General features: G+C 37.1%; 1 protein-coding gene across 6 annotated transcripts in view; it reads right to left on the bottom strand.

Annotated features, from left to right (window-relative positions):
• Positions 1-26: 26 nt before the first annotated feature.
• LOC129855502 (potassium voltage-gated channel subfamily C member 1-like) overlaps positions 27-15,299 on the bottom strand; it is a 78,646-nt gene continuing 63,373 nt past the window's right edge. For 4 of the 6 annotated variants that reach the window (XM_055923268.1, XM_055923258.1, XM_055923277.1 and 1 more), the window contains one exon: positions 27-6,187. Coding sequence is in view for 4 of the 6 variants with exons in the window: in XM_055923277.1 (XP_055779252.1) it covers positions 6,174-6,187 (14 nt within the window). In the remaining 2 variants the exon portion in view is untranslated. Of the gene's footprint in view, positions 15,295-15,299 lie in introns of all 6 variants that reach the window. The other 2 variants (XM_055923239.1, XM_055923247.1) reach the window with 1 other exon arrangement.

The raw sequence follows: 15,299 nt of genomic DNA, 5'->3' as shown, positions 1-15,299 counted from the left end.
ACGCAGACATAATGCAAACAACACTATTGATGTGAAATATTTTTCATTTATTTTAAGTTTTCATTTCAATGATTTGAAGCAATTGAATGTCTTTGAAAAAGCAGTTCATGACTTTAATCATTTATTCGTTCAAGCTGCGAATTTCTGTTCACATTAGATCGCATTGACATTCATACATTTTAAGTCTCAATAGTCGAAATGATGTTCAATTATGATACTTTATTGATATGTTTCTATTTTTTTCTTCAAAATATAAAAAGATAGATCATGAACATTCCATCGAAATAAATATACTTTATACAGTTTCTTGATGAATAATACTTTTGTGTTTCCAACATTTCAAAAATAAAATACAGCATTAGTCTCAACCATGTATTCCAGTGACCACTTCGTTTCTCCTATTCATTCTCCTACCATGGCAGCAAACAATAATACCTAAGTCTGTTTTACAAAGTGTTGTGAAAAAATGAGACATATTTTGTCTTTGGAATGCTGATGACTAGGTTTACATTTGTCTGTCTATGTTTAAACTCAAGGCCATGCGTGAACTGAGGGTCCACAGGTAACAATATGTCTTTAATGACTTTGTGGTAACCCTTTATAACAACTTTCAAGTATAAGCATTCAACTATGTAAATAGTATACATACTATTAATAAACTCGTTTTTATTTATTTTTTAATTTACAAGCATTTCAGTAACATGTACATATAATCATTTCTAATGGCTTGTTATTATAAAGTTTTACCGTATTTGTCTTTAAGTTGTGTCTGTATATATCCATATATGTATGATATATTAGGTTCAATAGGTATATTTATGTTTCTCTGTCTGTCATTATACTACGTGTTGAGGTAATACAAGTACTTTAGGGTAAGGGTTAGTTGTTTGTTTTCTTAGGGACAACTGACAGCTCTAAACTAGCTTGGCAATGTACTTATCCATACCCATAGTATACCCATACAAGTAGTTAAACCGCATAGCTGTCTCTGGTTTCTATCATAAAAATTGTTGATAGTACATGAAATACATGAATAGTACCAGTGGAATTTACGGTGAACCTTCAATTCAAAATGAGCACAGACTGAAATTAGAGAATGCATTGACTATAGATAGATCATCAAGCATACAAAAGGGGTACTCACTGTCGGCGAGGGTAAATAAGGACTTCATAATACCATGAGTGGATATGTTAAAGTCACTTAACTCGTTGCAGGTGTGGGTGAATCTCACATGATGTGTCATCTACAGTAGCTGTTGTTGAGCATTGGTTAGGAAAGTGTTATAAAGTCCATATCTACGTATATCCCTTGGTTCTAAAAAGGCATTTTGTAAATGGAACATAAAACAGACTTAGCACTCTTAACACTTTAACCCATTGTGTTCAACATTGCTAAATCAAATAGCAGTATTGTGCAATCGAAAATGAGAAAAAAAAGACATCTTGTTTTTAGCCTGAAGGGGGCAGTCACATGTATTTTTTTATATATAATAATAATAATAATAATAATAATAATAAAGGAATGTAAAACTCATCAGTCAATAACAGAGAAAGTATTAACAATACTGTGCTATATTATAACATAACCACCCCAAAATATATCTAAAATTCTTCGGAATTTGCGAGTGTGTTCAGGTCACGAACGGTGGTTGCTGGAAGTTTACCTCTGGAATATTTATCAACACTACAGTTCGCGACCCCCAAAGCCTAAGTGGCTTAACGCCTTCTAAAAGAATGACTGAAATCATAGTTTGAAAGGAAAAAGTGAACAAAACGATGAGGAAGAAGAAAAATATCATGGACCAATTTTTGCGGGAAAGTGGACAACATTGTAGACCCTGTAAAAACCAAAATAGATTGAACTTAATAAGTGAGTAACCTCCATAGTTCATTCATTTAAGTCTAGTCTAGTGGTGATAGTCCAATTAGAATGCATGATTAGGGATGGACAGAGATAGTTTTTCTTTTTACAGCTGCCTGGGCTGATCCTGGACCTGCCAGGGCTTACACCCTTAAGAGAAAGCCACTGTTATTAAAGATAGTGTCTGGAAAACCAACATTCACCCAACCTGTTCAACAGTGGGGAACTCTAGTGAAATACACATTTCTACACCTACCCAACTTGCACAGTAGTGGCCACTGGTTCTTTCACTCTCCCCCCTCATTTTAAAGTACTTCAATGACATCAGTTTGGAAGCTCTGGGTCTTTGTATGAAGTGTGATATAACATGTTATAACGTGTATGAAGCGTGTTATAACATTACGTATGCTACCGTGAGCTGCTGCCCGTCGACGACTATCAGCTGGATGGTTCTCGAATGGATGACGAACGAATGCAAGACCTGACCACCCAACAACAAGGACAAGCTACCTCTACACACCCATGCTGACACTGAGAGTGTGTGTAGTGTTCAGTTGTCTCTCCAAGGAAGACGTTGCTGCTCTACGACACGGCACAGTGTTCATAACATCAGGACTGGTTTCAGGACACACAACAAAGGAGCTTGGGATATGGCGAGACCGCGTTCCCTCAGGAGATCGACAATCAAGTCACAATGCATGCGTTTCACGTCACTGTAAGGTGTTCACATTATTGTATCTATATACTAGAATTTATTATATACGAAAAATAGCAAACCACCTAAATCCACACAAACCACCGACACACCTGAGTCTCTTTTAAAACAGACACAACTTTGGAATGGCAGTTTGTTTCATGCAAACCTGAAATCTCTCGACTAGTAACAAATCTCTCTTGACCGACCTCTCTCTCTCTCATGAACAGATATTGCACTTTATTGGATAACTAACTAAGGCCCCGGATTCAATCCAGCACAGCAATTGACTTCAAAAGACACAGATAATGTTCGCTGTAAAAGCCGCAGATGTCGACTCAAGCAGTTTAAATCGCCTTTAAAAATCAATCGCAGTGCACAGGTCATTAATCTGCATTCGTTTTGACCCCGGGCCAAAGTCTGTGATTCAATCCAATCGCACTTTGTCAGCTATGCACCTTTTAAAGGCAACGTTCCCACGTCCGCGTAGACCGCGTTCACGGCTCAATTGGAAATTACCTTTAAATGTCAAGCGCACTATAACACGGATCTACCGCTGATCGGATGAAATCCCGGCATGGAAGAAAACTGCCTTCCCCAGAACATACCCACCCAGCCACTTCCAATAACAACCTGTTACAAACTTCTCCAAACAGGCATAGAAGGTAACCATCCATGGTATCAATTTGCCCTGCTACAATCATATGACAAAATTGTCTATTATTCTCAACAACAACTAAAAGCAAACATTAAATATTTGTAATGTATACACCTTTCAAACATACAGTATGGAGAGCTATCGATTTTAAAATGGCTGCTACAGTGGTGGTGAAAATGATCAAAGGAAGGGAAACAACATTTGAGTTTTTGAATCAATGAAAAGGACTAAGATCACTTCACAAATATGAAGAGTGAAATTAACCCTTAAATGCTAATTTTAGATAGAATTATAACTGGCTAGAATAAAAAACAAAAACGAAACAAGAAGCAACAAACACTTAAGTACAGCTTAATAAAAGCAGACAGTACTGCAGAGGTCAATAAAATTGAATGAATGAATGCAGAATGTGGGGCAGTAGTAGCAGAGAGATTTCATCTAACATAACATAGCTCAGTGTGTATTTTGCAAACAAACATGTTTCAATATTCACATTTTTTACTTTTTCAAAACAAAATATAGCTCTTCTCTTTCATTATAATCTTTTTCCATATATATTAATTGCATATAACATTTTTTAAATAATTCCTTTTATATATATATTTTTTTTTGTATCTCTAGTACCCTTGTCTTCAACAAAGGGCTTGCAGAAAAGACAGTCATGCAGGGAAGTCATGCTGGTAAACAAAGTTACAAAAATGCATTTTCTTTTTTTCCCTTCTTCATTGTTTAGTACAGCATCCACCTACTCCGGGCCCCACCCACTCCGGGCCGTCCCCACTCCGGGCCCCACCCACTTCGGGCCGTCCCTACTCCGGGCCCCACCCACTCCGGGCCGTCCCCATAGCCTTCTCTCACTCATGTGACTCTCTCCATTATTCTCTTTATTGTTGTAACACAGTTGCGAATGTCAAACCACCACATCAACCTTCCAAAAACGTAATTCTCATATATTATTATTCCTCTACTTTTCTCTTTCTTTTTTGCCAAACCAGTTCCGATATAGGTTTTTATGATATTCACAGACGTTTGCAACTGCTTTTCCCAATGGCATTTTGACCCTGTTTTCAGTTGGGGCTCCTTCTCCATCTGAAGCCATGGATAGCTGATTTGTTTATCAAAATATAGATTTGTTCTCTTTGTACACGTCCCCCTTTCTTACTTCCTTGGTCCATTTCTCCTCAGTTTTACTTTATTAATGGTCTCATTTGGAGGGCATCGCTATCTTGTTGGAGGCTTGACTTAACCCTGAAGCAGTCATTGGTCATTGCTTGGCAGCAAGGGAAACAAGAGAGAGATGAGGGAAGTATATGCGTCTGGGGAGGGGGGGGGCAGTATAAGCATAAGGGAACATATTTTCCTCATTGGCAGTATATATGCATCTGGTATAATAATAATAGTATTATGTGCATGTTTAGTTCCTTGTAAAAACCACAGCAGAGGACTTTTTCCACCACCGGATACACGTTGATGTGACTTCAAGGTATCCTTATTATGGAGGCATCCTCTGTGCTGTAATTAAGTTAGAACCTTATTCCTCCTGTTGGCAGGTCTGTGCATGGGACTTGACCTTTAGTCAGTCTGTGCTCTACTCATGATTGATTTGAGCAGCAGGTAAATTAGTCAATTTATAGTGACCGATACCAGTGTCTGTCATACACGTATGTTCATGAAGTATTTTTTTGTTCAAGAGGAATGTAATTGTAATAAATATAATTCAATTAAATATGTTTTAAAATATACTCAGGAATGACCTCTGTTATATATATACATGAATGGCATTTCCAACTTGTACGTTTGTACCAAAGCGAGGCGATAATGAAGGTATCAAGGGCAGTTCAAAGCTTTGCTCTAGATACATGGAGTGTTCATCCCATAGCAGCCCGTACTGTTGTTACTTTATAGGCAAGTCATACAGCAAGTGCATGCATAGGACCTTTGGTACAGTATGCCACGTGGATTTCAAAGTAAGTACGTGAGAGACAGAGAGAGTCTTGTCCATCAATAATTATTTTGCAGGGGTAAAAAATACAGTACTAATTGGTCCTCTGTTGATGCTACATCCATTTGGTATGGTCATCTATGTACTTCTATCATATGTGCATATATTACACTATGTTGAGGGCCTGGCATCGTCTTTCCAAATTGAATGGAAATTAATGGGAGACGTAAAGGCTTGATTGATAACCAATCTCTTTCACTTCTACAAGTCACGAACTCATTCGTGAGGTGGGAGAACAGATATATGATCAAATGTCCAAATTCAGTTCTCTGATTCATTTAACCTGTAACTGGTTTAGTTGCTGTCACAAATGTTCCAAAGAACCGTTCGAGGGCAACTTGTCTTTGTCTCTCATGTACAATAGTTTCTTGTAAAAGGAAATAACACAAGAGGAAAACGGCATGTAAAGTTTTCATTTAGTGCGTCTTTCCGCATCGCTCTGTTCAAACCTGTCAATGGATAAGGTCATGACGTTATTTTCCCAGCTAACAAATGCTACAGTGTTAGCAGAGATGCTACATAGTTAGGTAGACCTGGTCGCTCGTTTATAGGTGAGTGATAATTAATTGATTCTCTAAGTTGCTCAGTAGATCAGCACTGCAGTCGGTTATTGGTCACTGTACTGTGAGATGGTTGAGCGTCACAATATAATGTCCTCTGGAATGTTGCAGTAGGAGTCCTTTTCTCTCTGAGTGTGTCAGTGCAATGCTCAGTCAGTCGTCATTGTGATCGGTCAGACAGTCTTCAAAAGTGTGGCCGGAGTTTCCAAGAGGCTGCTTTGGTAACAACGTAAAGATCCAACCTCATGTTTATCTTGATCACCCTCCGGTCTCTCTCTCTCTCGTCACGCCAAAGATATGCCTTTTAACTCTCCATCCGTGTCACACGTCTTGGTTAAAGTGGCTCCCTCCGCTCATTTCTGATTAACTGACTCAGTATGTCTTCTTTAGAGAAATTGCTAGAAACTTAACACTGCAAAGACAAGAATAAACAGCTGTTAATTTTGTACACTTTAAGATTGAATAGGATTACAGTGAAGAAAGGTTTTACATTTAGCAGTCGTAGCGTTAGAAATTAGCATGCTACCAATACAGTAGTTTATCAATATTTTTCTGAGTATAAAAGGACAAATAAGGCCCCCAACTGTTACTCATTTACATAAATGTATATCATTATAGTATTACATATATTCCTATATCAAATTAAATGTAACTTATACACAATTGACAATATGAAATGATGTGGGATCTGCTTTACCTGGATGCTGCAGGTTTACTGTGCATGTGAGAGTAAAATGTACATATTTTGAACTTATACTATAAATGACAATTCTAAAGACATCAAGGACATTTGACATACATTTGGGGCATTTCTCTACATTAACGGTGTACCTTCACCTGTGACTACAGGTGACAGATGTATTTGCAGTCACACATCACATCCAATGACACCAGCGCCCAACCAATCCCTCCCCTCTCCAATCAAACTACTGTACACACGTTCAATCTTCACTTTGCATTATATACCTGTTTACCATTTCTCTTTTGCAAAAAATACTTGACCACATGACATCATTATGTGTGTGTTGGTGTGTGTGTGGGGGGGAGGAGTATTGTAGAATTGTGTGTTTGTACTGTATGTGTGTGCGTGTGTTTGTGTTTGTGTTTGTGTGAGACAGGAAGGGCACAACACTTTCAACACAGACACAGACAAGACAGACAGACAGACAGACACACATACACATATTATCCTAATGAAGAAAACACACTAACACAATCTTATGTCAACACGACAGGCACTGTACATCAGAGAGTAGACTCAACACTACATTAGAACTTCATAGCATCTTTATAAGCCCTGCATAATACCTTGGGAAGCTAATAAATTAACATGAATAAAGTAAGTATAAATACATGTGTGGTAGCAACTGGTAATGTTGTGGCATTACCTGTAATTGCAAATATGTTTGTGTCTCATAAGAGCATAATGCATTGCTTATGGATGTGTTAAGAAATTCTTACAAAGTCTCACCACAAAATTACACAACATCCTCTCACACTTAGAATGTCTCTTCTCAAACTGATCTTCATTCCATCTCTCTTCATCTGTCAATGTCCACTGAAAAATAGCTGGTTAAAGTTTTCTCCAGGAAAACGTGCAAGTATCCACATAAATATCCCGCTATTCATTGATGTTATTTTTGTTTTGTTTGTATTCTTAAAACTAAATGATGTCATCCTTTTTACTAATTCAACACACTGCTACATTCACAATTTATGATGATTCTGTTGGGTCAGTTGGCTCCTGCATTTTTTATAAACTACTAGCAGGTTTCAAACATAACAGCACAGTTTGAGGAGGCATGTCAACTCATAAATCATCTACTGTAGGTGTTTATATATCCTGAAATTCATAAGCGAAAAGCTGATTGGAATTAAAGTGAGCAAAGAAATGAGGCCAAAACTAAAAGAGTTCATCATGAAGTATAAAATCAAGTCAATAAATTATATATTTTTTGAAAATAGTACATCATCTAGAGGTGTAAGACAAGGATGCCCTTTATCATCATATCTATTTGAATAGGGATTGAAAAACTTGCTGGGTCGTTCTTGAATTGCGGTGGCATTTGCGTTCCTTGCCATTTCAAACATGAAAAAAACTTTCAAATTACAAATAGGTACACATCAGACATGTTTTTGTTCATATTTAACTGTTAAGTCAATGATAAAACATAATGCAAGTCCTTTATACTGCAAAATGTTATGTTTATGCAATGTTTAAAGTACTTATGTCAAGAAAAATGGCTTATCCAAGCAGTGGATTGTAGTAACATGTAGTAACATGTTTAAAGTTGTAAAGTTGTAGTAACATGCTTTTGTGATTCGGCGATATCTATCTATTGTTTTGAATGCTAGAAAGCAAACAAAAGTATTTAATATATTGTACAGATAGAAAATCAAAGGCTATTAAAATCCCTATTTATATATATATAATGTGTTTCCAAAAATGTTATGGAATTAGTGTTACTGCCCTTTAAAATCTGTAATTTCAAAGATATACTAGGACCTTGAGCATTCCCACCAGTGGCAAACTGTTATTGGGGGAGGGTCTCTGTTGAAGAAAATGATTAGCTAATCACAGTGTGATTTAGTGTGTCATACATTTTAGGATTCCATTGATAATTTGGTGTAAAAAGTGTAACTTGTGTTACTCAATTAAAATTAAGGGAAATTAGATTGTGAACTAAAGTACTTTAGTTTAAAAAATGTAAAGGGTTACTGACCTTAGATTTTAGCATCTGTGGCCTTCATTTAAGAAAATCCTAAATTATCTCAAACATGTAATTGGTGTTAATCAATCAATCAATCAACATCATTGGTTTTACTATTCCTGTTGCCCGCACATTTTAATCATAACGGTAAAATTATTTAGTAGTCATTAAGCTGCCATAGTAGTTAATTTAGAATGGGAAATACCCAAATACATTTTTAAAAAATCTAATAATCCAAAATGCCATGCCCAAATGCCTCCGCAATTCAAGAACTACCCTCACTAACAGGAATGTAAACAAATGTGTGCACAAAATTTGAGAGAAATAAGCTTTTTGTGCATATGGAACATTTCGGGGATCTTTTATTTCAGCTCATGAAACATGGGACCAACACTTTACATGTTGCGTTTATATTTTTGTTCAGTATATTATTCCCATGTTAAGCTTTACCTTTACAGTACATGTCTTTCACCACTGACCAGAATACAGTTACCTTATGTCAAAGTGTGTATAGTTCTGAAATATTACATTCCTATGGACAGTTGAAGTTGGAAGTTTACATACACCTTAGCCAAATACATTTAAACTGAGTTTTTCACAATTCCTGACATTTAATCCTAGTAGCAATTCCCTGTCTTAGGTTAGTTAGGATCACCACTTTGTTTTAAGAATGTGAAATGTCTGAATAATAGTAGAGAAAAGTATTTATTTCAGCTTTTATTTCTTTCATCACATTCCCAGTGGGTCAGAAGTTTACATACACTCAATTAGTATTTGGTAGCATTGCCTTTAAATTGTTTAACTTGGGTCAAACGTTTCGGGTAGCCTTCCACAAGCTTCCCACAATAAGTTGAGTGAATTTTGGCCTATTTCTCCTGACAGAGCTTGTATAAGTGAATCAGGTTTGTAGGCCTCCTTGCTCGCACACACTTTTTCAGTTCTGCCCACATTTTTCAATAGGTTGAGGTCAGGGCTTTGTGATGGCCACTCCAATACCTTGACTTTGTTGTCCTTAAGCCATTTTGCCACAACTTTGGAAGTATGCTTGGGGGTCATTGTCCATTTGGAAGACCCATTTGCGACCAAGCTTTAACTTCCTGACTGATGTCTTCAGCTGTTGCTTCAATATATCCACGTAATTTTCCTTCCTCATGATCTATTTTGTGAAGTGCACCAGTCTCTCCTGCAGAAAAGCACCCCCACAACATGGTGCTGCCACCCCCGTGCTTCACGGTTGGGATGGTGTTCTTCGGGCTTGCAAGTCTCCCCCTTTTTCCTCCAAACATAACGATGGTCATTATGGCCAAACAGTTATATTTTTGATTCATCAGACCAGAGGATATTTCTCCAAAAAGTATGATCTTTGTCCCCATGTGCAGTTGCAAACTGTAGTCTGGCTTTTTTGTGACGGTTTTGGAGCAGTGGCTTCTTCCTTGCTGAGTGGCCTTTCAGGTTATGTCGATATAGGACTCGTTTTACTGTGGATAGAGATACTTTAATACCTGTTTCCTCCAGCATCTTCACAAGGTCCTTTGCTGTTGTTCTGATTTGCACTTTTTGCACCAAAGTACGTTCATCTCTAGGAGACAGAACGTGTCTCCTTCCTGAGCGGTATGATGGCAGCGTGGTCCCATGGTGTTTATACTTGCGTACTATTGTTTGTACAGATGAACGTGGTACCTTCAGCCATTTGGAAATTACTCCCAAGGATGAACCAGACTTGTGGAGGTCTACAATTATTTTTCCAAGGTCTTGGCTGATTTCTTTTGATATTCCCATGATGTCAAACAATTCAAGCACTGAGTTTGAAGGTCAGCCTTGAAATACATCCACAGGTACACCTCCAATTGACTCAAATGATGTCAATTCTAAAGCCATGATATCATTTTCTGGAATTTTCCAAGCTGTTTAAAGGCACAGTCAACTTAGTGTGTGTAAACTTCTGACCCACTGGAATTGTGATACAGTGAATTATAAGTGAAATAATCTGTCTGTAAACAATTGTTGGAAAAATTACTTGTGCCATGCACAAAGTAGATGTCCTAACCGACTTGCCAAAACTATAGTTTGTTAACAAGAAATGTGTGGAGTGGTTGAAAACAAGTTTTAATGACTCCAACCTAAGTGTATGTAAACTTCCGACTTCAACCGTACATAAAGAAGCAGATATGACCATGTATAGCATACATCCAGCATAAGTAAACTATTTTCCTGAATGTTTAAGATAATTTCAGCTGAGTTGCATATGTTTCTTTTTTACATGAATTCAAATAGCCCACATAAACATGAACAGTTTAAATACGACATAATGATTAACAGTTATGGAAATTAAACTGAGAATGTTGTACAATTCCCCTCTTAGCATATTCACAGACACATGGTGTTTGTAGCATTAGTAATAAACTATTAAAATAACCATCTGGATCAGGCTAAATCCAATTTGGCAATCACATCCAAGCTTGCCTGTTCCCCACTGACAAAGTATACATCGAAAAATGAATTTCAGGTGACTTTAATATATATTCACGTGAGTAGATACAGTTATGCGCATATTCAATATTCACCATTTAATTGACAAGCATTGCTTTGCAGGTGTAGCTAAATAAATCTAGCTAGCTTGTATGTGTTCCTAGATTGACATTGCAGCCTATAGAAGCCTCATAGAGGCCCTTTCAACATTTGTCGGTCTGTTCTAAGTCTGTTGTATTGAGCACAGCAATATGATACCAGCCTTCATTCTCTACGGAAACAAAGTTTATACATTCTTATATTTCAGTTACATTCCATTGCAATTACGAACAGGTGGTATGTTTACAAATGGAGAATGAAAATTGGAGTAAAAACGAACTATGTGACTATGCAAATGACCCAAAAAAATTCTAACCACCATTGATCATAAACTATAGACAATCAATCATCATAGAACAAAAACATTCCAATGAAGAGAAATGGGTGGGCATTTTCTTTAATTGCTTAATTTACATAACAGCTGTGTTTCCTTCAAATTAGCACAGCAATTTCATTAAAATATTATTTGAATAGCACCTGCTGTAGTAGTGATACATATTCTACATGTTTTCCTCTATAGACAATGTGCAGGTGTGCAGAAATATGGACACATCCTAACCTAAGATGTGCATGTGCAATGCAAACATTAACGTAGTAAATCAATCACCAACATCAATGGAGGCTTTGCTTAAAGAAAGGCACATGCATGTCTCAAATTGGGATATGGCCTTACATCAGGATTCTGGAAACTCAAATGTATGGAAGCTCTTGGATTTCCAGGAAAACATTTAATTATTTTCAGAGTCATACAATAAGCCTGCTAGACGAAGAGTAGTGAGGACAGACTACGACAACTGATACTATTGGTCAATAATATATATAGGTCCATAATAAGTTCTGGTAGGCAGGATGTACTGATAGGCAGGATATTGCTCAGTCAAGATTCAAATCTTGATTGAATCCCATAGGGCCGATTCCAAACATGAGATCTACGTGCACAACTTGCACTATCATGTAAACCATGCGTTGATAGCAAATGGGAGATTGGTGTGAGAATTCGAGTGACACGCGCAGATCTCAAGTTGGGATTCGGCTCTTTCTTTTTTTGTCTTTCTGCTTTTCACAAATTTTGTCTGTCATATTTCCTTTGTGTTATGTTTATGGAATGTAGGTACTTACGATGATATGGATCTGAAGGTAGTGGTGAGACCTTTTGAGGACAAATATTTGTTTAAATACGGACGGGTACAGAAAGTCCATTTCCTACAATGAATACACGCGACCAATACAAGAAATACAAAATTATCTCAGCGTAAAAAAATTAAAAAGAACATCTACAACAACATCAAAATCTACAAGACCATCAAGACAAGACCAACTTGAACAAGACAAATGGCTCATGTCATTATTATACAGTAAGTACATTTAGATTGTGAACAGTTATTTATTTAACCAGTTAAGAACTTAAGAACAAATTATTATTTACAATGACAGCCTAGGAACAGTGGGTTAACTGCCTTGTTCAGGGGCAGAACGACAGATTTTTACCTTGTCAGCTCGGGAATTCGATCTAGCAACCTTTCAGTAACTGGCCCAACGCTCTAACCACTAGGTGCCGCCCCAATTAGATAGGTAGATTGCCTATTAAGTCTGTGCACTCTCTGAGGATTAAAAATAGATTTGCATAATTACGTGTATGTGCACAGTATGTTTCCCGCATTAATGTAATATTGCATGTAATATTGCATATATGAGCATGAGTGATTCTCTTTTCATATGACATGTTCATGTCTATTAATTATTATATACGAAGATGGCAATCCAAGAGGGAAGACTGGTTGTGGAAACTAAAGACAATCTGTTGTATTTAATAAAGATCATAACAAATATATATTGACTGTATTCTAGCTAGTTGTTCTTCTTTACTGCATCCCATTTGAGGACCAGTCTCATCCCCTCTATTTAATTACTTTTGAGAGGTGGAATAAATTGTTTCATTGAATTTTTCTATTCCTTTTTTTTTTTTTTTTGATTTTTAAGAAGCAAGACGAAATAATAATGAAAAGGTACCAAATGATATCAAAAGTAAAAACAGATATTTATATAAACTAAACATCCTACTGTTAGAAATATTGATCCAGATGGTTGAGCCTTCAGTGGGTTGGAATAAATGTTAAATATTTATGTCCCCGTTCTGCTTTTTACGATAATATATATCTTTCATGTATTGTAAAGTGGTGTGTGTTTATGTATAATCTGCACATGCAACTTGTAAAGTAATACTACGTGTTGGTAAAGTGTTTGCATTAGTGATAGCTGATACATACATTATACTAGTCAATCCGGCTTATTTTATACATCATTTTGTATAATTCACAGTATTTTAACAAATATTTGAGTATTCTAGTACTATATATTTACTTATTTCCATTCTCTCCATTCACCAGCCCTTCCTATCACTCTCTAACATGGATGTATCTTCTTATTCTAACTACTTACATAAATTATTTTACTCAACACTACAGTGTTGAGCAACACTACAGTAGAAGCAACTACCTTTACACAACAGTTCATGACAGTGTATAACAAACACCAGTGTCTTAACCATCAAGTGTGATGTTCAAATATTAATTCAACATTTCGTCTTAGCCGTGACAATTGTAGATAGTTATTGTCATAATCTTTCATGACCTGCTAGGACTGGACTTAAGTTGCAGTTCTATCCCTTCGCTATGAGAGTTTTGACGTCGCTTAAAGGGGTACTTTGGGATATTGGCAATGATGCCCTTTATCTAATTCACCCATAGTCAGATGAACTCGTGGATACCATTTTTCTGTCTCTGTGTCCAGCATGCTAGGAGATACCCCTTGGCTCCAGTCATTGCGCTAATGCTACTTAGCGTTGGCTCGAATAACTACCTCTGACGTCCTTCATACTGGACACCAGAGGAGGATGGTGGGAGGAGCTATAGGAGGACGGGCTCATTGTAATGGCTGAAATGGAGTAAATGGAACAGAGTCAAACATGTGGTTTCCATATGGTTGATGTGTTTGATACAATGGAATGTGTTCCATTCCAGCGATTACAATGAGCCCTTCCTCCTATAGCTCCTCCCACCAAGCTCCTCTGCTGGACATGGAAACATAAACCTGGTATCTATGAGCTCATCTAACTCTGGGGAAGTAGATAAAAGGGCCTCATTGCCAACGTCCTGAAGTATCCCTTTAAATGTGTTAGAAACTATTAACTGAAAGTGCCTTGTGATTATTAAATGTATACTTCTTCCTTTTGAGCCTATATGTATATATATATATATTTATATTTTTAAGGAGCATGTGATGAACACCAAAAAAGGTGTCTATACATACGTACTGTATATTGATATTTACATGTGACAAATTAAGTAGAAACCTATTTAAGATTGACCATATCTACAAAAAAAAATGTTTTCCCTTTGGCTACATGAACTGTAGACGTTTCATTTCTTAACTTTTTTTTCTGGACAGAATTAGCTTTGGTTGTTTGGTCAAGAAAGCACAAAAATGGCAGTATGTTAATCTACGCACATATTCTGCAATTGAAAATGTAACTGTAGTTTGAGAAACAGACGCCTCACAAGTCCTCAACTGGCAGCTTCATTAAATAGTACCCGCAAAACACCAGCCTCAACGTCAACAATGAAGAGGGGACTCCGGGATGCTGGCCTTCTAGGCAGAGTTCCTCTTTCCAGTGTCTGTGTTCTTTTGCCCATCTAAATCTTTTCTTTCTATTGGGCAGTCTGAGATATGGCTTTTTCTTTGCAACTCTGCCAACATCCCGGAGTCGCCTCTTCACTGAAAATAACCTTTGTTACCACATAGTTTCTTAGTTAACTTAATACCATGTAAATACCAGGTAAATACCAGCTTAAACTGGGCTGTAAAATAAAGAATTACCACTAAATCTTAAGTTGACCCCATCAGCTACCTGACGCATACATCTTAGTTTTTACAAGACAAGTGGTCAGAATCTTTCTACGTTCAAAATCATTATCGTTATTGCTATTTGTTTTGCATTGTACACAACCCTAGTGGCAGCATAAATGCATTCTGTCCTTATAGCCAATCCATCATTTTGTTTGTCCTATCGATGAACCTCCTTTCTGCTACAAAATGGAGGGGATTGGGGAACGGCAGCGGCGCAATGGTCCTGGGGCCTCATAGGTGTCAAAGGGCGAGCTAGTAATTGGAGTGAGGCGCAAGGTTGACCCAGCCATTCCTGATATGTTGTTCAGGCTGCAAGATTTCTCATAGCCAGTTGCTTTA

The sequence above is a fragment of the Salvelinus fontinalis genome, chromosome 1 (genome assembly GCF_029448725.1).
Source record: "Salvelinus fontinalis isolate EN_2023a chromosome 1, ASM2944872v1, whole genome shotgun sequence".
Classification (NCBI taxonomy): domain Eukaryota; kingdom Metazoa; phylum Chordata; class Actinopteri; order Salmoniformes; family Salmonidae; genus Salvelinus; species Salvelinus fontinalis.
This window is presented reverse-complemented; position numbering and strand designations above follow the sequence as displayed.